Here is a 25,353-nt window from a genome sequence, read left to right on the forward strand (position 1 = left end):
TTTTCTTGGCCACCAAAAATGGTTTGCAATCTTGATCGGAATTACACACATGCTTGATTTTTCTTTTCTTTGGACAATGCATTCTTGATTTTTCAATTTTCACAAAGTTGACGATTATTGGAACTTTTAAGTATAGAGGAGATACTTTATGTTCTTTTCATTATTCTCATATTTTTTTGAAAGGATTTGATGTTATTAGATATCAAAGCCATAAGAAAATGTCAGAGTCTAACAGAACTTACATAAGAAAACCCAGGACAAACCGGATAACCTATCTAAACCACTCTAAACTCATTAAGATCTAAAGGGACGCTTGCTGAACAGCAAGCCTAAACTAAGCAAGAGTAGTCTTGCTCTCTAAGGAAGAAATATTCATCTAGTCTAATCTGCCAGTCACGCAATTGTGGTACAAATATCAACTAGAAACGTCTTAGAAAAGCCTATAGAAATTACCCCTACTTCAAAAGGCTTGAGTCCAGAATGTCTAGAAGCTTCTCATATTATTATAGGGGAAAGAGGAAAAATATTGTGCTTTTTTGAAGTAGATTGAGTAGTTATAACTACAAGAGGATAATTAGACAACTACAACTCAATCAAGAAGTAAACTTTCCTCATTCTAGATGAAAAACGAGTTCCTTCCTTTCAAAAACGAAAAAAAAGAAGAAGTGAAAAACGAGTATATACAACTGGAAAATTCTAGTATATGTTGACGTATGTCATACATCAAGTTTTTTGAATATTTTAGACCGTTGGATTTAATTAAAAGTTGAATATATCTGACGGTCTGGAATATTCAATAGTGGTAACCTGCTTACCAGGTAACCTGTATCTACTCTTTTTTTTTTTTAATATTCCCAATTACATATCAAAAAAAAAAATTTAGAAAACCCTAAATTGAAAAAGAGAAGAGAAGACGAAAAAAAGAGGAAGAAACTCAGTCCAGTTTTGTTCTTGTACGTACAAAACGAGAATTGTCCCGTTAGCCTGTGTAGCTGTCCTCTCCTTTCTGTTTCAAGTAAACACCACAACCAGGTATAGAAATAGAACAGATTGTCCTCTCCTTTCTGTTTCATATAAATTGGATGACGTGGTTCAGGGATTGATATTTTGTGTGATTTGAATTGGATGATGATGTGCAATAACAATTCTGAAAAGATAGTTCATAGTCCTCCTGCTTTCTATATCTATATTGATGGAATTCTCTATGTAACTCCAGATCTACTGCACAACTTCAGTTTTGAAAAGATAGTCCATTGTCCAATATCCTGTTTTGAATGTCTACAGCATTCCCCTTTAATTACTGATGGGAAATACAAGAAATAACGTGAGACAAACTTAGTTATTCACTGTTTCTATCTGTTAATCTAATCAGAAAAATAGTTGGTCACAGTCGATGTTGAAATCATGTATGGTCTTGTCAAACATGTTGAGAAGCTGTTACCAATCCAGATATTGGAGCAATGGACTTGTTTTTTTTGGGTGTTTAAGACAACTTTCCTTACATGAGTTCAAACATCAAGGTAGTTGGCTATTCGCATAAGCTTAGGACTAAGATTCTTGGAGAGAAAATCATAATCACATTTCTTTTGTCCATTGTTTAAAAAACTTGAGCACATGTGTTGAGAATTTGAGTTGAAACATCAAGGTAGTCGTATAGTTGCATAAGCTCGGGACTAGAGGGTTTGAAGAATGAATATCATTTCTTTGGCCATTGTTTATCCTGCTTGGAACGTGAGATTGATATATCCTTGATATGGGAGTCCTGTTAGGATCAAGCAGGAGCAAGCATGAACTTTAGTTCACCAAGATGTTAATCAACACTTAATCATTTTATGTGGTGGTTGTTTAACATTTCGAAATAATTATCTTTTGCAAGCAGGGACCCATCTAGACTTGCAGTAAAAAACTGAACTGAGTTTTGAAATTATATTAATTGTTAGAGATGGGTAATATTTTCGTACATATTGCTTTTATTTCATATAGTCTGGAGGAAAGATGAACTTGTAGAAACTTTAGTTACTGCATTACATAATATATGAGATGAAGATCTCTTTTTCTTCTCTGTTCAGGTCAATTTCCTTCTGATCAAGTCTCAGTAGAATTCATTGCTTCATGTCAGAATTATGACTTGCAGAGCTAACTAGAAATTCAGCAAGTGAAGCAATTTTCTGAACTTCTCATTGTTATATTTCTTATGGGTCTTTTGTTTCAGATGAGTGGAGCCACATTGTTCAATCTCTCTATTCTCACATCTAATATGTGGGCTGTGGTTGTTCGCATCTTTATCTACCACCAGGAGGTACCTTAATGATCTGACACTTTGTTAGAGTTTACAAAAACTGGAAGGCCATGGGTTTTGATGTTAGAAACGACTACAAGAGATTAAGTACACGCAAAATAGGGAGAGTCACTTCATTGTGGTTGGTTTGTTCTGCTCAAGGGAAAAGAAGAGAAGAGTACATGAAAAAATAATTATGGATTGCAGGTCGAAAGAGAAAAAGAAAAAATTATGATCAAGAAGTAGGACTAAGAGTTGACATATTGAACAACTAACCCAAAAAAACTAATTGCAATTCCCTGCACCATGAAAGCAACAACATTTAAAAAACACAAACTCGCAAGATTGAATATATGTTTTCTATTCATTGAAGCAGGGAATGAAATGTTTTCTCACCACTTAAACACTACAAACATAATTCTGTAAACTGTTCATCAAAAAAACATAATTATGTAAACTTCTGCATTTGTTTTATTCATACCATCATTTGCCTACTCTCTGCAAGAAGAAACACAAAATCAAAGTATGAATTTTGAACCGATTCAAGCAAATTACTTAACCATTGACAAAGAATATTGATTAACCAAAAACTAAATCAGCAAGGCTCACACATAAGTGCAATCTATGCTAGAACAGATCGAATTGCAATCAAGTGCAGAATTGCAATCTATATATCCAAAGAACAATTTCACATCCGAGCCGATAGTTGGGCTGCCGAACCCGAACGAAGACCCTCCTCCTCCGAGCCTTCCACCATTGAAAGCCCCAAATTCCAGTCCTCCTCCTCCTCCAGACTTGACATCTCCACATCGCTGACACAAGTCGAGCCTCTGGAAGAAAAAGAAGAAAAACTAGTAGTGAAGTAACCTTGAGACAAAACCAATCCTTATGATGAGGAGAATGTGATGGTGAAGAGAAAAACCAGAAGGGAATATTGGTGAACTAACGAGTCAGGGAGGGAACAAAACCCCAACGGAGTAGACATTACTGGAATTGGAGTTTGAATTAGTCGGCTTCTGCCTCCGAGGATGACTAAGAGAGACTGAAAATTTTAGGGTTTGGGAATTCTGATTTAGGGGTTTTGGGGCTTCTTCGATTAGATTTCTGTAAATTCAAAGACGAGAGAAACTAAGGATGGAGAGAATTGCAGCGGAGAAGTGATAGAGGAGCGATGTTCAGGTAGCTATGGATCTGACACGCTAGAATTTCAACAATGGACCAAGAAGGAAGAAGGAAGAAGGAAGAAGGACGCTGGAAGATAAAGGCAAATAGAGAATCCCAATCCTCAGTTCTCTCGAAAAAAAAAAACTTGAATAACCATGTTCGATATTCCAACCCGACTTATTGTAAAAAGTGGTAGTCAAGTTGTAATTAGTGTTAATATTTCACTATAACAAGTTTGAGAACCGTTTTACCAATAAAACAATGAATTGTGGTAAAAAGTGGTAATTTAGTTATAATAAGTGTTAACACTTCATTATTACAAGTTTTCAGAACCATTTTACTAATAAAACAACGAGTGTGTTGCTATAATAGTAAAACTTCATATATTTAAGTAAATTTGCGGTGAGTCCTTTATGGTGTAATAAGGTTGTCTATCTTGTAACTATTGTCCTTTATGAGTTATTTACTTATTTAACGATATTTTTTCCTAATTTTACGACAATTGAGGTCCAAAGTAGTAACTAAGGTTGTATTTATGGTAATTCTTTAATATTACAAGTTTGAGAACCATTTGACTGATGAGACAACGAATTGTTGTAGAAGTAGTAATCAAGCTCTTATTTGTGGTAATTTTTTATATTACAAGTCTGAAACCCATTTTACTAATGTGACAACGAATTGTTGTCAAAGTGGTAAAACTTTATGTATATGTTGTAAATGAGGCACGAGTCCTTAATTGTGTATTAAAGTTCTATATTTTGTAATTTAATACTTCTCTTGTGTAAATCTCATCATCCATGAGATAATTACTCGTTTGACAATGCATTTTACTATAAATTACAACAATTGAGGTATAGCGTTGTAATTATGGTTGTTTTTATGATAATTACTTGAAATGCAATTCTATTTACAAAAAAAAACGATCATTTTACCACTGCTACAACAAATGTTTCGTTTATATGGTAAATAATCATATTAGACCTAAAACTTTTCAAGTCCTTATTCTTGTAATCCAGTTGTTCTTTTTGTAACTAGAGTCCTTTCTTTTGTAAATTATATCATCGATGAGACATTTTACAACAAACAACCACATTGGACGTATTTAGTGATAATTATAGTTGTAACAGAGTAATTACTACATTTACGATCTTCATTACAAGTTTTTGAACGATTTACATATAAAACAATAAATGAGTACTTAGTATGATAATTTTTTTTTTTAGTACACATGTCAAATTATAAGTGGATAACCTGTTGACCTGTACAACAGGTTTCACTAACTAATTTAATTTAATATATATTTATTAAAAAATTGATGTATGACAAACATCAACACACCTTAGACTTCCCCTATACAACTTACATTGTATTTTCCTTTTTAACTTTGTTTACATAAAATTTACTCTCTCTTTCACATTGTCTTTTTCTTTTTAACTTTATTTTTACGTTGGCTATTGCTTTCGATTAAAGCACATGTCTTTCAACTTAGTAGAATGAGGAATGAGGTCAGAGATGGATTTTTTTTTTTATCCAACAGAGATGGTAATTTGTACCTTGTCAGAAAATCTGATTTTGACTTACCCTCGTTTTGGTTTATCATCTGCGGCAAATATGTCAGTGCCATCAAAATTGTTCGGTGAACAAAGTATAAAGTATAAACTAGGCCGGACTATCTTGAACAGAAAAGAACATAATTGATCCAACTGAAGTCGGCCCAAGTGAACAAAGTCTAGCTCATAGGTCATACCATTACCAACCATGGCTCAAGTTGAAGTGGTTAGCTAGGGTAGTTTAGATTCTAATCTGGATGTGGGATTTGTCATTTTGTTGCTGTTGATGATGAGAAAGTTCCACCTTTATTAGTTGAAGTCTACTTTAAACAACTTCTCTCTAGTTTATATCTGATATTCTCGTTTGTTGATATGTGCATCCGGTTTAGATTCTCTATCATGAAATTGTTGGATCACCTAATCAACTTGATTTAAGCATTTTATAAGAATTAATTTGGCCAAGCATAATTCGATGATTCATTCTAGTATGCTTCGTCTAACACATTTTCATATCATCGATCATTCAGTTTAATTAAGTTACAGCGTTTTTTTAATTTTCTTACTAGCAATAGTGTATCGAGACGCATGACTCTTAACATCAATATAACTCAAATAAGCTCATATTTATTAAGAATTAAAGATAAAAACAAAACAGAGTAATGTCTATATTATATTGTCTAAAACTGTAGTTTAGAACTTTAAGGTCAAATAAGCTCATATTTATTAAGAATTAAAGATAAAAACAAAACAGAGTAATGCTTATATTATATTGTCTAAACTGTAGTTTAGAACTTTAAGGTCAAATAAGTTCATATTTATTAAGAATTAAAGATAAAAACAAAACAGAGTAATGCCTATATTATATTGTCTAAAACTGTAGTTTAGAACTTTAAGGATATTATTATATATGTGTAGTGTACGTTGTTGCACCATCAGAATATTGTGCTAATATGAACGAAAAGTAGATGTCCCCCAACAATATCAATAATTTGATTCTGTCTAAAGGTTGTTCCATGACCCTACATTTATAAGATTCTTTCCCTAATTATAAGAGAAGGACTTCAAACTTTCTCCAAGAATAAGATCAAATCTCTTAAGACTACTAGCTAGTCAACAATTTTCACTACTACTTGTCACAAGACCTTGTTGAGCATAATGCATAATTAGCCTAGTGATATGGCTTTCTTTTAAAACCTGTATTAAATCAATACTACAACAATAACATGACAAGTGGTCATGATTATGTTTTGATCCCAAATGCAATGGTTAATATGTTAGCTTAGAGATTTAAATGACGCATATAATTGATAACAATTAACCAAAGAAATGAGAGACCTGTGATATAAAAAGATACAATGTCAATTATTCAAGATGTTGATCTTGTTTGAGAGTTGAGACATGTAAACTCAAATTTAACCATCACTATCCACATAGCCTAATAGAGGCATTAACAATATTAAGCTAAAAAATATTATGGATTCCCATGATAATTGTAGATTGTTTAGCCTAATAATATGTAATTAGAAATATAATTTAATTAGAGAAGCTTTACAGTGCTTCTGAGTTTTGAAATATTAAAACATAAATGGTTGAATTTGTTTATCGTGTGGGATGATGATTTACACCTACAACTCCCAAGTATTGAAACTTCCGACAACAAATATTGGATAATGAGATTGTGGGTCACACCAGCGACCACCAAGTCTATAATTTCAATACTCAAAAATACTATAGAATTTTCCGATTTGTCCCAAACGTTGTTAATCCTTGCTGGATGTGGAATCCTGTAAAAGCCACCGAGGCACCAATGATGAAATCACAGCCGGGAAAAGCTGAGGCTTCTCCCTTTTTCCTCGATCGCCACGTGGAAAAAGTAGAACTAAAGTTTGAAAATCCCCGTAACAAACAGCGGTGTCACAGCTGAACATTTCCACCGTCGATCTTCTGGCGTTGAAAAGCCGTTAATCCCGCCAACTTGCGACGTCACACCCAAAAATATCAAATTTTTAATTAATTAAAAAAAAGAAAAATAATTCTAAGAGTCTAAATAGAGAATTGGAGTGGGAGAGAGGTCGCCTTCCTCATTGCTTCGACATTCCAACTCTCTCTGCAACCCCACAACACAACTCTTCTTCACACCAGTACTTCTCTATTACCCAATTTGCCCCTTGCTCTCTCTTCCTCCTCCTCTTCCTCTTTTTCACACGTATATATAAGTTTTTATGAATAACAGAGACATATATCATAGGCTCATTCCATGTGTTTCTCTGTTACATAACTTTGCCATTCTCTTTTGCTTCTCATATTCAGGTACGCCTCATTTCTTGTTCTTAATCTTATTTTTCTATATGTAGCATTGGGGTAATTCACTGTTTGATTTAAATGGGTTGTGGTTGTTTATGTGTTCTTGATATAAAGGACATGGCTTTAGTGATTTGTAGAGACAAAGATAGGTTCTTTTAGCTATTGAGTTTCAATCTGTTTCTGGGTTTATATGTCGTCATATGATTCAGTTATGTAATCTGGAATCAGTATTTGGGTTGTTCTATTTGTTGTTTGGCTTTTGGATGTTTTGTACTATGATTTGGCAGGATATGGATTGGTTTGTTAAGGTTATGATCAATATGATAAGTCACTATGTCTGTCCCAGCTATACATTTGGTCTGTTGCTTTTGTGTTTTTTTTCTTGTTGCTGATTTTAATTTTTTGGGTATAGGTTTATTTGTTATATTGGAGTGAAGCTATATTAGGGAATGCCTGGATTAGCTATGGATGAAGTGAATGTGAATGGGGTAGTAGATGAGCAGAGTGGAGAGTATACACCTCACAAGGAAGGCTATAACCAGCAAGGCTCTCCGAGAAGTCCATTGAGTCCTCAAAGTCCTCATAGTGACTCCATTGGTATGCCTATGGATGGCCGGATTGACACCTCGATTGAGCAGCTGTATCACAATGTATGTGAAATGCAGAGCTCTGATCAATCTCCATCCAGGGCTAGTTTTGGATCGTTTGGAGCTGAGTCGAGGATTGATTCAGAGTTGAATCATCTTGTTGGGTATGTTCATCGAGATGTGGAGGTAAGGAAAGAGGTTGTTGTAGAAACCAGAGAGGATAGTACTTCAACTCCTGAAAAAGAAAATGTGTCTGTGGGAACAAAGGTGAAGATGCAATCTCCTAAGTTCAGTCCTAGGAGCAAATCTCCCAATCAGAGGCCTCCCCTTGACAAGAGGAGTCCAAGAAATGCAAGTTCAGTGATGTCGAAGAACAAGCTGAGAAGTTTAGCTTTACGAGGGATGAAGCTTCAGAATGGAGTCGAGGATCCCTCTGTGGAGGGATTGGATAGCCCTGATCTTGGACCCTTCTTGCTTAAGCAAGCAAGGGATATGATTTCTGCTGGTGAAAGTCCCCGGAAGGCGCTTGAGTTGGCTCGTCAGGCAGTGAAATCATTTGAGAAATGTACAACCGAGAAACCCAGTTTAGAGTTGGTCATGTGTTTGCATGTTTTGGCATCAATCCATTGCAGCTTAGGCCAGTACAATGAGGCAATTCCAGTTCTTGAGCGAGCCATTGATATTCCAGCTATAGAGGATGGCCATGACCACGCACTAGCCAAGTTTGCAGGGTGCATGCAATTGGGTGACATTTATGCAATGACCGGTCAGATTGAGAATTCAATACTGTTCTACACAGCAGGTATGGAGATACAAAGGCAAGTCTTGGGAGAAACAGACCCTCGATTTGGTGAGACATGTCGCTATGTAGCTGAGGCTCATGTCCAAGCATTGCAGTTTGATGAGGCTGAGAAGCTGTGTCTAATGGCCCTTGAAATCCACAGAGAGAATGGTTCTCTTGCTTCACTAGAGGAGGCGGCAGATAGAAGACTCATGGGACTTATCTGTGACTCAAAAGGAGATTATGAAGCTGCTCTTGAGCATTATGTTTTAGCAGGCATGTCCATGTCTGCCAATGGCCACGAAACAGATGCAGCTTCAATTGATTGCAGTATTGGAGATGCTTATCTGGCCTTGGCTCGGTATGATGAGGCAGTCTTTGCTTTCCAGAAAGCACTGACTGTGTTTAAGACCACTAAAGGAGAGACACATCCAGCAGTAGCTTCTGTTTATGTCCGGTTAGCTGATCTTTACAACAAGATAGGGAAGTTTAAGGAGTCCAAGTCATACTGTGAAAATGCACATAAAATCTACGGGAAGCCAAATCCTGGAATCACTGCAGAAGAGATTGCTAGCGGTCTTATTGATGTTTCTGCTATCTATCAATCTATGAATGATTTGGAGCAGGCCCTCAAGTTACTCAAGAAGGCTTTGAAGATGTTTGGTGATTCCCCAGGTCAACAAAGTACAATTGCAGGAATTGAGGCTCAGATGGGGGTCATGTATTATATGATGGGAAATTACTCAGACTCCTACAACACCTTCAAGAGTTCCACAACCAAGTTCAGGGCCAGTGGAGAGAAAAAATCAGCCTTGTTTGGGATTGCTCTGAACCAAATGGGTCTAGCCTGTGTGCAGTGCTATTCAATAAACGAGGCTGCAGACCTGTTTGAAGAAGCCAGGAATATCTTAGAGAAGGAATACGGGCCATATCACCCTGATACATTGGGCGTGTATAGTAATTTGGCTGGCACATATGATGCAATGGGCAGGTACTATGCTTTTCTCTCTTCTTTGCATTCATTTACTTTATTTCAGTATCTCATTCCATCAGATGAAGTATTTAGCAAGCTGTGACATGCTTTAGTTAAGCTTTATTCTTCAGTGTCATTAATGCTTTTGGTGACTTGCACAGGTTGGATGATGCCATTGAAATTTTGGAATATGTTGTTGGGATGAGAGAAGAGAAGCTTGGAACGGCAAATCCTGATGTGGCCGATGAGAAGCGGAGGTTGGCTGTGTTGTTGAAAGAAGCAGGCAGGGTGAGGAGCAGGAAACCAAGATCACTAGAGACACTTCTCGACACTGCCAACCCCCAAATTAGAAGAAGTGACATTATTGAGGTACTGTGATGCAATGTATGTATATAGGCTTCGTATGTAAAGCATGTCCTAGTAGAAAATTAGTTGGTTTGTGTCTGTTAGGTTGTCATTGGGATTCTTTAGTCATAAAATAAGCATATAACAAGAAGAACATCAGAAAGGGGATTCTGGTATGAGTTTCTTTATTGAAATATCAGTAATGGTCATTGTTGTGTCGAAGAAAAGATTGCTTATTTCTTTAATTGTTTTAGACGTGTGATAAAATCCTTTGTGAGATTCTTCTTTGTATGCCTTACTGTCAATAAAGAATTGGTGGAGCATCATTTTCTCTTGTTGGTGCACCAAAATGCTGTTATACAACTTCAATTGCTTCTTAGCACGAATGAGCAAGGCACTAAACTCTGATATTGAATTGTACCAGCTTAGACATATATTTCTTTGTTTTCTTGAACAGAATTCATTAACTACTGAGATGCACTTCACACAAACATGTCAAGCATTAAGAGTTGTAATGCGAAAGGCTAAACCAACTTATCTCAGATAGATAAAGCTAACGGTTACTAATTACGTGTGTAGCAAATAAATATCCAACTAATCAAGCAACCGATGATTATTGATTCATTGCATGTGCTCACCCATGACAAGCCTCTGTGATTGAAACTGGTGGATCAGATAGTGAGCCGTTAATAATTTGATTGGCAAGCAATATGTTTGCTGCCTGAGAGTAGTGTATGCCATCCCAACTAATATGTCTTGATGGATTATTACAAGGGTTGCCATATACCGTTCCATTCACTATGGCCTTCTTTCCACAATCAATATGGTACCCCTTGTAACTGCCACAGCAGAAGTCGAATGGATCCACAAAACCTGTCATCACCATACATTAGAAGTTAGACAAAAACCAGTTATATGATGCTGCATACATGTTTGTGAATGATCATTGAAATCACCTTCATTTTTCGCGTTGCTTATCACTGTATATTTAGCTGAATACACATCGACATAAGTGAATACTGCAAGAGGGAGCTGCTTCCTCAAGTTTAATATGCTGTTCTTAAGCTGCCGATTGAACTCCTGAGCCACCTCGTTGGTAGGCTTCACGCAGCCAATCCGGTCCAGATTACCTGGCTTTGATTTGTCATAGATGACATTATAGGGCAAGCACCCATGAGGGCCTGTGTTATGCACCCAAAAAAACCTTGCCCCTTCTTTGTATAGTTTCTGAAACATAGCACATACGTTCGAATTAGTACAAGCCCTTATGCCAATCAATGTTTTAGTCATTTCCAAGTAATCAGTGCTGCTGCATACATACATTCATGGCTTGGTCTAACTGAGTGAGAATATCAGGAATGGAGGCTCGAACTTGCTGAATCGTCCCGTGTTGAAAACCATAGGCAAGATCATTCTGACCAATATCAATTGTGTACAAAGCTTTTGAGAAGTCCTCCGGCCTAGGAAGGCTTTGAGCTGGTGCCAAAGTTTCATCAATCTCATTTGAATGAGTGAGTGTGCAGCATAATAGCTAAAGTATTTAAACCAAGGCTATGCTTGATCAACATGAAAAAATATATGGAACCAGGGCACATTATGCTAGTACTATCACTACTATGTATAAGGGTGAGAGACTGACTGTTTGAACTTAGTTGCTTGTAGAGGGCTATGGATTGAGACTTGAATCTTACGAACTGTGAAACTTGAATGCCGAGATGAAACGGGCTATAACCGCCTGGCCTAATGGATGAACCGCCAGTTGCAAAATTTGCACCATGCCTGAAATTAGTCCCAAGTGAGTCCAAGTATGGACTGAGATATGGTAGCTGCAACTTCTCAGCTGCCCAACAAAGTTTCAAAGTAAGCACAAGCTAATGAGATACACAATTTGCTTAGCTCAGGCTCTTAGCATAGCTACCTCACCTATGAAATCTATAACAAGGCGACCATCAGAAAAGCGTCCAGAAGAATGTCCAAAGAAACTTTCACCATTGGGAGGAGGAACCTCTTCTATGGCGGCTGATATAGCGCCGGTATCGGAGTTTGAGTCACCAAAGTTGTATATGGCAGGAAACCTACAACTCCCAGAACCACCAGCATTCACTCGCAGAGCTAAAATGCCGAGTACTGCACAGAGTAGCCTCACAAGATCCATGCTAACCTTAGCCTTGGCAACTATGAAAGTATGGTGTACTTTAAAGTAAGAGACAGTAGCATTTGGAGTTTATCAGCATAATGTACAAAGAGAGACCGACTCATATCCACAATCTGACTCAGAACTTCCCCATAAATACAAACAGACTGTGACATCAACCATGTCTAATGTCTGTTTCTTTGGTGGACCTACTTATCAACAACTTTGAAGGAAGATATTTAGTGATATTACATTTGTAACTTCACCAAATCTTTCAATAAGATCACAGCTTTTGTAACTGATCCATCCAAGTAACCAAAATTAATTGCCATATACGGGCGTGCAATTCCACCTTTTAAACCTTCGAATCAAGGGGTTCATTGCTCGTTCATAGATTGTTTTTCATCGTTAGATTTGGCCACACATCACTTTTTCGACCGTCAAATCGAAATGTTCAGATTGTTATTCATCGTTACATTTTATCACAGTCACAATAATCAACCGACACGGTCAAGTTATTTGGATCCATTTAGTGGGTTTATGGTCCATATTCTGTTGTGGATACAAGAAGTCAAGAATCAACCAATTGAACATTATTATGATCTTTATATAAAGTTTCATGCTAAAGCAGCGGTGACAGCTAAGGCCACGGATTTGGGCTTGGAACCAATTAAGCAATTGCACTCTAAGTTTTATTACTGTAACAGACCTACTACTTAGAATTCTGTAGCAGAAATTGCTTCACTAAGAGTGATGGCAAGCAACGCAAAAAGAGGATATATATAACATCATTGTACAGTAAGAAAATTACGGTAAAAGATTAAGATAACTAGACCAACTACGGTAATTGCAGCTGACATAAATTACATCATAGTTCTTTCAGTTCCAAATACACATTTGTACTGAAGTTGAGCATACCTGGTTCAATAGAGTAATTTTTATTTCTTTTATTTAAACCAAAGAATCAGTTAATCAGTAAAAGGTAAAAGAAATAAAGAAACCAGAAGTAAAAAGTGCAACCTGTAGTGGCTTTTACCATAAGCTGCCCAATTGAACTATTAATGATGCTGAGAATTTGTAATTTCTGTACCTATAAGCATGACTGGGTGAAATAGATCCCGGAAAACTGCATTTCCTAACACATTGGCTGATTGTGTAGTTGTCGTGAACTCCATGTACTCTTTACAGACGAACAAGGGAATATTATTGTTGGCAGCCTCTCACTTTCTTCAACATGAGGAAAATCAATCGTGTAGTGAAGACCACGGCTCTCATGTCTAGCAAGGGCACTGCTCACCACCATCTTCGCACAACAAAAGAAGTTTCTCATCTCACAAGCCTCCAGCCCCACCATTGTGGGTTCCCATCCCAACCGGAATAAGTAGTCCTCCCATTTCGCCTCAAGATCATGAATCTTTTGTTCTGCTGCCTCGAGCCTTGTTGTAGAACGAACAATTCCAACATAGTTCCACATGATTGATTGCAATTCTTTTCTTACTTTCCTGGTCATGGTCAAAATTTTGTTGATGACATTGCGCTCAAGTGACATAGGCACAACTGGTCTGGACCACCAATTTGAAGCACTGAAGTCAAGGCTAGAGCTCTTCATGTGATCAATGGAGGGCTGGACTGCTCTTCGTGCAAAAACCAGAGCTTCAAGCAATGAGTTACTAGCAAGACGGTTAGCTCCATGCAAACCTGTGCAAGCAACTTCGCCTGCCACATAAAGGCCCTGCACATTCGTCTCTCCCTGGAGTCCAGCACGGACACCCCCACACATATAATGAGCTGCAGGAACCACAGGAATTGGCTGGCGAGTTATATCCAAGCCACCTCTAAGGCACTCAGCGGCAATATTAGGGAAGTGTGATAGAATTTTGTCCCTCGGCTTGTGACTTATATCAAGTAGCACATACTTCTCATTACGCTTTTTAAGCTGGTCATCTATGCTTCTAGCTACCACATCCCTGGTAGCAAGTTCTGCTCGTTCATCATAGAGTGGCATGAACCTTTCCATGTCTAAATTGTACAGAATGCCACCATCACCCCTGACAGCTTCAGTGATGAGAAATGCATTTCCTCGAGCCTTGGTAGATTTGACAGGGAGACCTTCATCAGCCAAAGCCGTGGGGTGGAACTGAACAAATCTGCAGAAACAAATCACAGTAAGATCATTAAAAGCCTTTAATATTACACTTTAACATTCAGATGTAGCTTATCCAATCCACTTGCACCCTTGTTTGTTAGTTTAGGAAACAGTAAAGTATGTTCCATTCACACCATTCCCAGAAGAACACCTTACGAACTAAAGTAACCGAGTTCTAAGTATCTTAGTCAAATTTCAAAATGGCCTATCTGACATGATCTATACCCATACAGCATAACAGTAAATATTGATTAGTCAAGACTACAAGATCTACATTTTTTCATCAAAAGTGGTTCTAAACATGAAACTTACTCCATGTTGGAGACCACAGCTTGAGCTCGATGAGCCATTGCAATTCCATCTCCAGTGGCTACCTATCAGAGTATCATGAACAATAAGATACAGCATTCTAGTTGTGATATATCACACATACATTCTGTGACTACAGTCTACTACCACCCAATTGCTGCCAATTAACTACCTTAAAAAAGGAACTGCATCTGTTTTATAGGATATACAAAGGGAAAAAAAAAATAACACGAATAATTCATAAACACTAAGTACCGGAGGATTTGTAGTGGTTGGATAGATTTGTCCAGCCCCACCTGATGCTAGTAAAGTCACCTTTGAAATAAAACGTATCACCTGAAAGTACGAAAAAAGGAAGGTCATATTTAAATACCGGAATAAGATCTCCAATCATGGTTAAAGGCAGGCAGAAGGATGATGAAGATGGTAAAGATGTCTTATAACAAAACATTGCCCTCAAAATTTTAGAGAGAGTATGTGTCAGTTGTAGTCACCTCAAGTGTCTCTGTATTCAAAGTGTCAACACCCAGGCAAACTGTCTCAGAACCGTCCTGTTGCCAGAAACACATTTTATGTTAGCAAAAACACCTCAAAAGCAATCACAAAATTCCATACCAGTTTTAACATCCCTCAAAGACTCAATGTCCATTTTTTCCCTAGGTGTGTGTTAAAGTTCTACGGTATGATAAAGTTGCCTTTCTGAAAGTCAACCCATAGGGCTAATTTTTATAGGAGTAAGTGGTACTTTTACATAGACAAACAAGCCATGAGAAGAAACCAAACCTGAGAAGTTAGCAAATCTATAGCAAAATGGTGTTGAAACATGAAGATATTAGGATCCTTAATAACTGCCTCCAACAGTGCCCGTTCAATCTCCCTTCCCGTCATATCAGCAGCATGAACAATTCTGTGATGAGAGTGACCCCCCTCTCTTGTTAGGTGCAAGTTTCCATCCTCCCCGTGATCAAATGATGCACCCATTGCAATTAATTCTCTAATTCTTTCAGGTCCCTCTGTACAAACAACCTGGAATAAAAGAAAAAACCTGAGAAAAAGCAGGAACAAGTACATCCCCATAATTCATGATAATCACATATTACTGGTTTCCCATCTATATTTACCAATGCAAATTTTGGCCAAGTGTTATATACACAGTAAATAATGTAGATAATATATATAAAACAAGCACCAATACTGAACAATGAACACGCATTATACTTCACTTGGACTCATGGATGGTATCCCAATAACCCATTCAGTTTCTTTCCTTGAACTATTTACTGCTCAAAATAAAGATACCCTAAAAAATATAGTTTTGGGATATCAAAACCACGACCAATGGCATATGAAACTGCAATATCCACAGAGGCACAGATCAAAGTTGATAAGTTATTGGTTCTATAACATACTCTGACAGTCTCCTCATCACATAGATAAGCTCCTGCTACAATGGTGTCCTGGACATGACTCTCCACAGAATCCGAAGGGCACAGTACAGCACTAACACCACCTTGAGCATAATTTGTATTACTTTCATGAGGCTCAGCCTTGGTAATGACAGCAACAGATCCATGTTTTGCCACTTCCAGGGCATAGCGGAGGCCAGCAACTCCACTACCAATAACAGTAAAATCGAAGAATTTAGTGGAACCATCTCGCAAGCTTGATGAAGTGATGGTTCTTAAGGGCTTTGAGCTCTCATTAATTGGAGATTGGGAGGAGTTACATCTCTGAATTTGCAAGAACTTTGAAACCCCACGCGACCTGGATGGTTATACAATAAAGCATAAATGATAAGTTAAGCTGTCTAAAATCCCACATTTTGCTATCAAAGAGGCAATCTCACTACTACCATTAAACACTTAAATGATGTTGGAATTCATGAGAGAGTGAATGCATTTGGCATTGTATCATCAATATGCGTGCAATAAAAACTTCTATGCATAAAAAATGGTATCTGAGATGCTTCAATATGGCATTATATGATTCCACATGTGCACAATTAATTTCAGAAAAATGTGGAATGCTGCATGACTAAGGCAGTGATAAGGTACCATGAAAGCTCACTAAATGTGACCCAAGAAGCCTTTCTACAGCCTTGTGCGTTGAAGTCCCTTACTCTGAAATGCAGTTTACCAGTTCCAGCTGGTATACAAGTTGTCATTGCTCCTTCTGTAGGTTTACAAGAATTGGTGTAAAATTATATCAGCAGTTTCAACTAGGAACAAGAACCCTGTTTTTTAGACAAAACCCCCATCACAGAACTCTTATAAAAGGAAAAAAGTAAACTGAACCTACCAAAGGAATGAGATCACATCTATGCACCTACACTCCTTTTCATTCATGAAGAAAGATTCTTCTTCAACCCATTTCAATATATGATCCATTTCAATCAAAAAAAGGTGTCCTCATGATCGAAATACCATACAGAACAATTCACATATCACTTCCACACAAAAACAAGGAACAATTGTATCCCAGAATCTATCAAAAACGAAACTTTGCCACACCAACTAGTACAAAAGAACACCCACCAACTCCATTAAGGTAAAGTTTTAATCTTTGTCCATTCAAAAAAAAAAAAAAAGTTTTAATCTTTGCTGAGCAGAAGCAATCTTTAATCACGAGGAAAGCAGCCACCCACATCCAAATTACTACCCATTAAGTTACTTTCACCAAAAATGAGAGCTGATAAAAAGAAACTAAGAAACTGAACATATGAGCAAAACCACCCCATAACAAAACCCACTGGAACATTCTCAACGGAAACAAAACCACCACAAATTCAAGAACCGATTGAAACACAGAACCAGACAGTTGGAATCTCAGTACTTACAGAGACTATGCTGACCAAGTATCTGAATTTGGGCTTCAATGAACCTAACCCAATGAAGAAGAAGAACAAGAAGAAAGGAAGGAGCGAATAGATTCTGAATATTACGAGAGTTTTATAGGTGGAATACAACAAATATGAGGTTGAGAGAAATGAAGAGGAAAAGAATCACGTCTTCATTCATTAACGATACGCCCCCACCAACCCAACCAAGCCTTTGCTTACAGAACCATCCTGGAACTTCGCGCCATACTTCCCTTATAGGCAGCCATCCCTCATTTTATTTCTTTTCTTTTCCTTGATTGTTTTCTCTGTCTTTACTTTCAACGGTAATACTAGGTGGGATATTTTTTTATCAAAAAGATAAACTGTCATGTACTTAAAATTCTCTCTCTTTTACTTCACTACATTTTTTTGACTTTGTCAAGGGGAACCCAAAGGCTTCCTAGGCCCAAGATAAACCCCTTCGGCGCATGTGAAATGCTCCAACTGTGCATTGCAGCACAGTGCCTCGCCACTTTGACAGCTTCGGGGTTCGAACCTAGGTTGGGGAGCACACCCAACTGGGCAAGAACCACTAGGCCACTTGCAGTGGTTTACTTCACTACATTAAAAGTGTCGAATTACTCATAATTATTTACGTTTGTTATCTATATAGACTATTGATGTTAGAAGTTATTTTAGAGAGCCTACTCCTCCCACTTCTAATGTGTGGCGCTTTATACTCAAGAATTTGAAAACGCGTTTTATGTGACTTCGCTAAAATGTGATCAACCTCGTTCATTTGGTTTCAAGTCCACATGTCTCGCACATTGCATTGCTCATCTAATTACTTACTCAGTGACCGGAACTATTAGGTCATAGAACATTCCAAGAAATGAAAAAAGTTCACACAAACACTAACCAATTGTCCATAGTAGATAGTAAGCATTGTTTTGCAAATTTGGGTATGAAAATAATCCCATGAGTAGTTAGAATTTGTTTTTTCTTTGACTGATTTATGATGGCTGATTAGAATGAACTTGTCCATTCAAAAACTGAGGAGGCAGTTCCAACTTCCAACCTGGTCAAAAGGGCTAGAAAAGAGACTACACATTTCGTGGTACATTCACGAGAATTTTGAGCCACTCCAGCATAATCTTCAAAAAGTGATCATGGATTGGCCACCCACAGTCCAAAAAGAGGAATAAAACCAATCTGAGTAGGGTCCCATTTCTGTTGAGATTGATCGATGCGCATAGAACCTTAGTCCAACCGGGCAAGTAGGTCCTTGAGAATTGAGATGCATGTGAGTTGTGAGCAAACAAATTAAGTCAAATTGAAATACTACGACTATATATATAGGTCTAGTACGTTCCTCTTGTTCCTCCCTATGACTTTACGGGCAAGACATCTCCAAGAGTTTTGAGGAACCTGCTTTGAAGTTTGTAGGGAAACAAAGGGAAGGTTGGGGTTTTTTTCATTTCGGAGTAGGAAAATGTTCGTTAGGGTCCTTAGGGATATGACAATTGAATGGAAGTGGAAGAACAAAGGTTTCGGCAGGCAGGTTTTCTTTCTGTGTAGAGATTTGACAATCCAAGAGATTATTAGAATTGTCAAATTTCAGGATTTTGATGCATGCAAATATCTAACATCCAGTATAAAATGACACAATCCAAACTCGATATGGTATAAATATTAACTCCAACTTAACACAACACAATTCGATGGCTAATAATATCAAATTTTTTGTTTGATTACCAAATACTAGCATTCGTCCACACAAACTCTGCACGTGCAAAGTATTTATATATATTTCTTTTAGAAAAGAAAAAGTAATGAAAGACAACTGTTATTATTGTTAAAAACGAAGAAACAAAAGAGGAGGCTAGAAAAACCATAGGTATCTCGGTGATGAGTGGGAGTGGAATGGATTATATTCGAAATGGTCGGGTTCATGTAGACATGACTTGTGATCTCAAACACTACTAAAGATATATATGCGCGACGCAGTCACACTCACATAAATGTAACATATAGTCATATACAATACAAGGTGGCCACACCATATAAATGTTAGTGCTTGTGCCACGCACTCACATGAAGCACTTGATTAAGAAGTTTTCAATAGTTCCATGGTGCCACAGTACCATTCTCTTTGTTTCTTTGTTTTCATTGATTGTAACTTATAATGATATAAGACTAGTGTGTCTAAATATATGTACATGAAAGTAAACCCTTGAGAATAAGATGATTAATTAAAATTAGATATATAGGAGATTAGGAGATCGGAGGACAAAAGAAAATAGGATATGTACTACGTACAGGGAATAGCAAACCCTAGATCGAGTCTTTTCTCTAATCAGTCTCTCTTTCCCAGCTGATCCCCCAAGGGGCGTTTCTAACTACCTCATATATAGTATCCACAAGAGACTGAATTAGCTTAGAGATGGGATACCATAAAAGTGATTTCTCTATCTGTATCAGACCAAACAGGCATGCGTTAGAACTTCTTTCGACGAGAATGTTAGAAAACTTAGCAATCTCGCTCTTAATTTTTTAAAATATTTTAGAGTTATTTCTGTTAAAATTTTTAATTTTAGCTAACAAGACATCTTCTCTTAATAATAGTATAAATATAGATAAATTACCAATAAAATTTAAAATCGATATCAACCAAAGTTCTACAGTTCTACCAAATAAAAAACAAAATAGAGTTCATTGTATTTAATAAATTGTATTTAAAAAAATTTGAGCCTGTATGGAACTTTTGTCACAAAGATCCATGAGAGAGTGCCACGTGGACCCGCCACGTTTTAGGAAGGTTGAAATCGTCTTGGCCTGAATAAAACTTTTCAGGCGCGGTTTTCGCTTCTCCTATTCTTCTTCTTCTTCACTCCTTCTCACTCTCTCTTAGAAACCCTAGAAATTTCCATCGCCGGAGAGTTCACAATCGTTTAGAATGGGGAATTTGTTCGACAAGGAGCCGCCGCCGCCTATAGTGCTCGTCCCGCCGCTCTTCGATTATCCGCCTCTCGCCGCTCGCACCAGGTTTCTCTTCCACCTCATTGTTGTCGTTCTTCGTTCTTAACCTTATGCGCTGTAACTGTATCAAATTCTCAATTGCTTAGTTAGACTAAGCCGGATTGAGGCTGTTCCTTGTTGAATTTTGACTGCATTGTTCATTTCTTTTTTGTTATGCACGCATCAAAATCGTTTTCTTTGATCAGCTTTGTGTTGAGTCCTTTAAATTCCTTTAAATTTAATTTTCATGTTTATGCTAGATTATAGATAAGCTGTAGTAGTTAATTAGATGAAATAAGATTGAATCTATGTTTTTTTTTTTTTCACAATGAAGAACAAGAAATTTAGTAATTAGTAGTTACTGGAAATATTTCTAATTAAACGAAGAAGAACAGTGGCATAACTAAGGAAGTGAAGGCTTAATTGGCCGGCTTGAATAGTTTAGGGATGTGAAGATGATATTGTATATGGTTAATTAACATATGTATTGTTGATCAATGTAAAGCAAGTTACTGACTGTGTTTCTGTTCTGAAAAATTTCAATGCAGGATGTTGGAGTCGTCATATGACTTGTTGTTTGGGAAGCTTGCTTTGAAAGGTCTGTTTCAGGATTATTTTGAACAAGCAAGGCATTTCAGCACAATGATCATGCTAAAGCCGATTGATGACCCTCATGTGGATTTAGTTGCAACGGTATCCATAATAATCTGTCTTTTAGCTCTTACTGTTGTAGATATTTATCATGCTATTTCATTGCGCACCTTTCCAGCACTTTAATAGTTCTAAGTCTTCCCATTTTTTTTTGTTAAACATGTTTAGCTCTCTGGTCCACTTGATCACAAACCTGAGGAGACCATTGTTGGGAATGCATTTTTCCGCTGGCAAAGGTACTGTTGTAGTAGTTCAGATTTCCAGTTTTACATCGAGTTGTTTTTTTTTTTTTTTGGGGGACTATTATGTCGTAGCTAAAAGTTGCTTAATGTTTCTTTTGTTGACCAGTGATGTTCATGATCCTCACACATTCGTGGACCTCTTCGTATCAAACTCAGATCCGTAAGGACCATCTTTTTGAAGTAAAAGAGTATCATTTTGCTACATTTCATACTCAGAGCAATTGTTGTTTATCTACACACTGCCATACTTTTCTGTCACTTCAGGATTTTGCAGACGAGGGCATGTGCTTACTACCCAAAATTTGGATTTGGAGCATTTGGTGTTTTCCCGGTGCTGCTAAAACAAAGGTTCATGCATACTGGAAAACTAACTTGTAAATATTCTAAGTGATTCTTGGGTGTATATTGACAAATCTCATTACTTCTGTAGAATAACATGTGAGGACTTTGGTGTTATGGGATTGAGATATGGCTCAGCAAACTTATCAATTGGAGCCACAGTCATGCCTTTCTCTGGTATGTAACCTGACCTTCTGTTTTATGAGGTTTCTTCCCATGTGAGTTATAATTACCTACGTTGTTGTATTCTCACACACACAAGCACACAAATACTTAGAGGTCTGACATGGGAGTAATTCTTTCTTGGGGTGGGGCTAGGTCGCTGTGAATGAGTTGGATCCTATTTTTTCTCCGATTTTCGAGTCAAACAGCTTTGGAGCAGCTTATTTTATCTGGTTGGTCCATACAGTTAGTAGCTATGAATGTCCATGAGAAAATATGGGAAAAGTGAAACATTGTTTGGTAAATTCTTGTTTGGGTGCTCTGAACATTTTGGTTTACTACTATTTTATAACCTTCTTTTGTTTTTGCATCATCTGGCTTTAGATAGGAGGGAACTCTACGGTAGCATTTTGCATTACTAAGTAATAATTATTCTGTTTTGCAGTGAAAGATGATTTGCCAAGAAAGGCATGGTTGGTGACCAAAATGGGAAGTCTAACTGCAGGTGTGCAGTATGAGCCAGAATGTAAGTCACAAAGTTCTTTTTTGTTATGGAGTTCAATTTTTGTCTCTTCTGTTGCTTATTCATTTCTTCAAAGATCTTGGCCTTGACTGGATGAACTGGTTTCAGTCTTACCATTTATGACTAGATAAGCTGAACCTGCAAATCATGTTATAGTGCAATTAGGATGGAGTGCACATTAGAGCTCTGCAATGGACATGTTTTCTGATTGTTCACATTCTTTATGATGCTAAGTTTTGTGTATTTATCTTCTATACTGAAACTCATGGTTATCATGCATTTTCTGAAAAGTGTGAGGGGGAAACAGATTTTCCCATGACTGTAGTGCTAGAGTTTGAGACTGGCTGCACATGAATGTTTTGAAAATAAATTGTAGTTTTGTCAAATGAGAACCTTTTTACTAGAAAATCTTAGCAGAGAATAAGACCATGTATAGTATGAAATATATTTACTCTACAAATTTTTGATTATTCACTTTCAATTTGGTCGCTTTTGTGCACCTTGCCACTGTGTGGGACCTTCAAACTGAGTGCCGCGAGCTGTTTCCTTAAAAGTATAGATAAGGATCTTAAATTCTTAATACAATTTGATTGAAGACGAAACTATTTGGTATTAATTTTTTTTTATTCTTTTATTTTTTAAGTTGGGAGCAAAGATGGTCAAAAATACAAAGACTTAAAGAATTGGAGTGGTGCAATTGGGTATGGAGTGGGATCAGGCAGCCCTTTGAGTCCATCATTCAATTTTGGTCTCGAGCTTTCGAGAAGTAATCAGGTTTGTTTTTGTTTAGTTTGATCCATTGATTAGAGTGCAAACTGATTCCAGTCCAATATATTTGCATACAGCCTGCATACAATTGTAACTCGAGCACCTCTAAAAGTTAAAGCTAATAATTATATATATGTATGGTTGTGTTCTGACGCTAGTCACTGTGAGTCACGATTGATATTGTGTTATACAACAATTCGGTGGATCTCAAATACTAATTTTTTCTACTGCAGTTCACTGCCTCGTTCTATCAACATGTGGTGGTCCAAAGACGGGTAAGAGTCTATCAACAATGGTTTTTTGATATTTTTTTAGTCGACATATATGGCATTCATTACTTTGTACTGCTTTAATGCTACAGGTGAAAAACCCCCTCGAAGAAAATCAAGTTGTTGGGATTACGAATTATATCGATTTTGGCTTTGAATTACAATCAAGGTGAATTATTAGATATATATTAAAAAAGTAATAGAAATGTTGGGTGACTGATTATATTTTGATGCTGGTTTATAGGGTTGATAGGTTTGATGATACCAAAACATCAGACGATGAATCAAACTCAAACAAAGTACCAGATCCTAAGAATATACCAGATTCCACCTTTCAAATAGCTGCATCTTGGCAAGCCAACAAGAACTTTTTGCTGAAGGTACCCTATCTGATGCAATCTTATGCTTGTGATATTGGAGCATATCAAGATCATGAAACCTGTGCTTAATTTCTATTTAACCCTGCAGGGAAAGGTGGGCCCTCTCAGCTCATCGCTAGCATGGGCATTCAAATCATGGTGGAAACCTTCTTTCACATTCAGCATTTCAGGTATCTTTATATGTTAGATTTTGTGAGACTCATCAGACCTATTATCACCTAATTGAAGAGTTAGTTAAGTACACCAGGATTGCTATGCTATACAAACATATCTACAGGCATAAATGGGGACATTGTTTGTATGGCATGCCATGAGTTGTAAGGCAGTGACAGAACAAATTCATCTATCTTGCGGTCATATGATGGGAATAATTACTACTTTAGCTTTGTTACCCATACATATTCTAAATGGTGCCAGTTTTCTCAAGTAATTATATCTAGGGATCCAATGATCATTTCACATTTAACTACAGAACTAATGCAGTTTCTAGTGGTGATGGTAGTCCATGTTTCCTAAACTAATGAAGTATACATGGTAAATTTGTTTTGTTTGATGCACACCCTATGACTTGCTACACCATTTTCGACATCTTAAGGACCAGTGTATATGTCTTGGATTTGGGTCTGAATGACACTTTTATTTTCCTTATAAGTTCTGGATCCTTTTTGACATCTGATCCTTTTGAGTGTGCAGCTGTCAGAGATCACATATTTGGAAATACAGCTTACGGTTTTGGCATTCGTGTTGAGAATATCAGACAAGCCAGGTTCACATATTTGCTTGTTCTTTAGTTCTGTTATTTTCTTTTTTCTTCTTCTTTTCAGGGATGGATGATTTGTTTGTGTAAGGGTCAATGGGCTCTCCATTTTGAGGCCATACTTCTGATGGTTCATTTGTTCATTTTGATCGTTTTTCAGCTACCAAAGAGCCGATCCAAATTTTGTAATGTTGACACCAAGTAAGGAGCACCTGGCAGAAGGCATTGTTTGGCAAGCTGGGAAACGGCCGATGCTAGAGTCAAATATAAATGCTGGAAATTTTGACGGCGTACCAATGGAATTACAACCCTTGCGAAAAATTCTGTAACTTTGCGTCGTGAGTGGCTCATTTACAGAAGTCTTTGGAGTTGGAACTAATCAATGCTCAGAGACTGGATTTTTTTCACAATTGGAAATTTCCACCGAGCATTCTAGAGCCATATGGGTTTGGAATCCCAACCGCCTTTATCTCAATATATAGGAGGTTTTACTTTTCTTTCTTTTGAGGGATATAAAATGGGAGTTTCGATCATGAGTTTTGTGAATATGCTGATCCTTTTGGAGTACTCCTAGGAGAGTCTAATCTAATCTAATGAATTGTTCGCTTTCATAGGTCAGAATTTTCACCCCATGTAATTTTCCTTTTTACTTCATTACATTATTTACCAAAGCGGATTAGACTGATCGATTAGGATAACAAATTGATGACAAAGATTTCTGCTTTAGATTTTTATAATAAGCACGAAATTTCCTGAGAAGGATATAGCATTGTACATATCAGCCTAGTCATTTGGCTCGAGGGAAAAATTCCTTTCAAATGGTGGTTACAAGTACATAACGGTTAACTGTGAAAG

General features: G+C 37.1%; 4 protein-coding genes across 4 annotated transcripts; 2 read left to right on the forward strand and 2 right to left on the reverse strand.

The window, feature by feature from the left end:
* The first annotated feature begins 7,064 nt into the window (after positions 1-7,064).
* Positions 7,065-10,316, forward strand: LOC133726560 (protein KINESIN LIGHT CHAIN-RELATED 2). The gene is made up of 3 exons (XM_062154124.1): positions 7,065-7,302; positions 7,709-9,655; positions 9,799-10,316. Exons 2-3 carry the CDS (start codon positions 7,746-7,748, stop codon positions 10,013-10,015), a joined length of 2,127 nt encoding a protein of 708 aa, XP_062010108.1. The 5' UTR covers positions 7,065-7,302; positions 7,709-7,745; the 3' UTR covers positions 10,016-10,316.
* Positions 10,317-10,392: 76 nt separating this feature from the next.
* On the reverse strand, positions 10,393-12,472 carry LOC133726562 (GDSL esterase/lipase At3g27950). The gene is made up of 5 exons (XM_062154126.1): positions 11,906-12,472; positions 11,622-11,822; positions 11,304-11,458; positions 10,939-11,209; positions 10,393-10,855 (listed from the first exon to the last, which is right to left on the reverse strand). The coding sequence occupies exons 1-5, from the start codon at positions 12,135-12,137 to the stop codon at positions 10,617-10,619; spliced, it is 1,098 nt and encodes a 365-aa protein (XP_062010110.1). The 5' UTR covers positions 12,138-12,472; the 3' UTR covers positions 10,393-10,616.
* Positions 12,473-12,876: 404 nt separating this feature from the next.
* On the reverse strand, positions 12,877-17,648 carry LOC133726561 (L-aspartate oxidase 2-a, chloroplastic). The gene is made up of 8 exons (XM_062154125.1): positions 17,408-17,648; positions 16,626-16,743; positions 15,981-16,335; positions 15,355-15,597; positions 15,066-15,122; positions 14,827-14,907; positions 14,575-14,636; positions 12,877-14,263 (listed from the first exon to the last, which is right to left on the reverse strand). The coding sequence occupies exons 2-8, from the start codon at positions 16,733-16,735 to the stop codon at positions 13,252-13,254; spliced, it is 1,920 nt and encodes a 639-aa protein (XP_062010109.1). The 5' UTR covers positions 16,736-16,743; positions 17,408-17,648; the 3' UTR covers positions 12,877-13,251.
* Positions 17,649-20,247: 2,599 nt separating this feature from the next.
* Positions 20,248-25,324, forward strand: LOC133726565 (uncharacterized). The gene is made up of 14 exons (XM_062154128.1): positions 20,248-20,434; positions 20,956-21,100; positions 21,227-21,294; positions 21,407-21,460; positions 21,565-21,648; positions 21,731-21,816; positions 22,247-22,327; positions 22,968-23,098; positions 23,326-23,367; positions 23,454-23,530; positions 23,606-23,741; positions 23,830-23,911; positions 24,435-24,507; positions 24,659-25,324. The coding sequence occupies exons 1-14, from the start codon at positions 20,346-20,348 to the stop codon at positions 24,825-24,827; spliced, it is 1,317 nt and encodes a 438-aa protein (XP_062010112.1). The 5' UTR covers positions 20,248-20,345; the 3' UTR covers positions 24,828-25,324.
* The last annotated feature ends 29 nt before the right edge of the window (positions 25,325-25,353 follow it).

The sequence above is a fragment of the Rosa rugosa genome, chromosome 1 (genome assembly GCF_958449725.1).
Source record: "Rosa rugosa chromosome 1, drRosRugo1.1, whole genome shotgun sequence".
NCBI lineage: Eukaryota > Viridiplantae > Streptophyta > Magnoliopsida > Rosales > Rosaceae > Rosa > Rosa rugosa.

Bases quoted from the DNA above. Each gene is read 5' to 3' on its own strand.
- LOC133726560 (XM_062154124.1), top strand. From the start codon at position 7,746: ATGCCTGGATTAGCTATGGATGAAGTGAATGTGAATGGGGTAGTAGAT. The intron at 9,656-9,798 runs GTACTATGCTTT...TGACTTGCACAG, and splicing joins ACATATGATGCAATGGGCAG to GTTGGATGATGCCATTGAAA.
- LOC133726562 (XM_062154126.1), bottom strand. From the start codon at position 12,137: ATGGATCTTGTGAGGCTACTCTGTGCAGTACTCGGCATTTTAGCTCTG. The intron at 11,210-11,303 runs GTATGTATGCAG...GCTATGTTTCAG, and splicing joins AGTTAGACCAAGCCATGAAT to AAACTATACAAAGAAGGGGC. The intron at 10,856-10,938 runs GTGATTTCAATG...TGGTGATGACAG, and splicing joins AAGCAACGCGAAAAATGAAG to GTTTTGTGGATCCATTCGAC.
- LOC133726561 (XM_062154125.1), bottom strand. From the start codon at position 16,735: ATGACAACTTGTATACCAGCTGGAACTGGTAAACTGCATTTCAGAGTA. The intron at 15,598-15,980 runs GTATGTTATAGA...CTTTTATTCCAG, and splicing joins GTGATGAGGAGACTGTCAGA to GTTGTTTGTACAGAGGGACC. The intron at 14,908-15,065 runs GTGACTACAACT...TCGTACTTTCAG, and splicing joins TGAATACAGAGACACTTGAG to GTGATACGTTTTATTTCAAA.
- LOC133726565 (XM_062154128.1), top strand. From the start codon at position 20,346: ATGGGGAATTTGTTCGACAAGGAGCCGCCGCCGCCTATAGTGCTCGTC. The intron at 23,742-23,829 runs GTACCCTATCTG...TTAACCCTGCAG, and splicing joins ACAAGAACTTTTTGCTGAAG to GGAAAGGTGGGCCCTCTCAG. The intron at 24,508-24,658 runs GTTCACATATTT...ATCGTTTTTCAG, and splicing joins GAGAATATCAGACAAGCCAG to CTACCAAAGAGCCGATCCAA.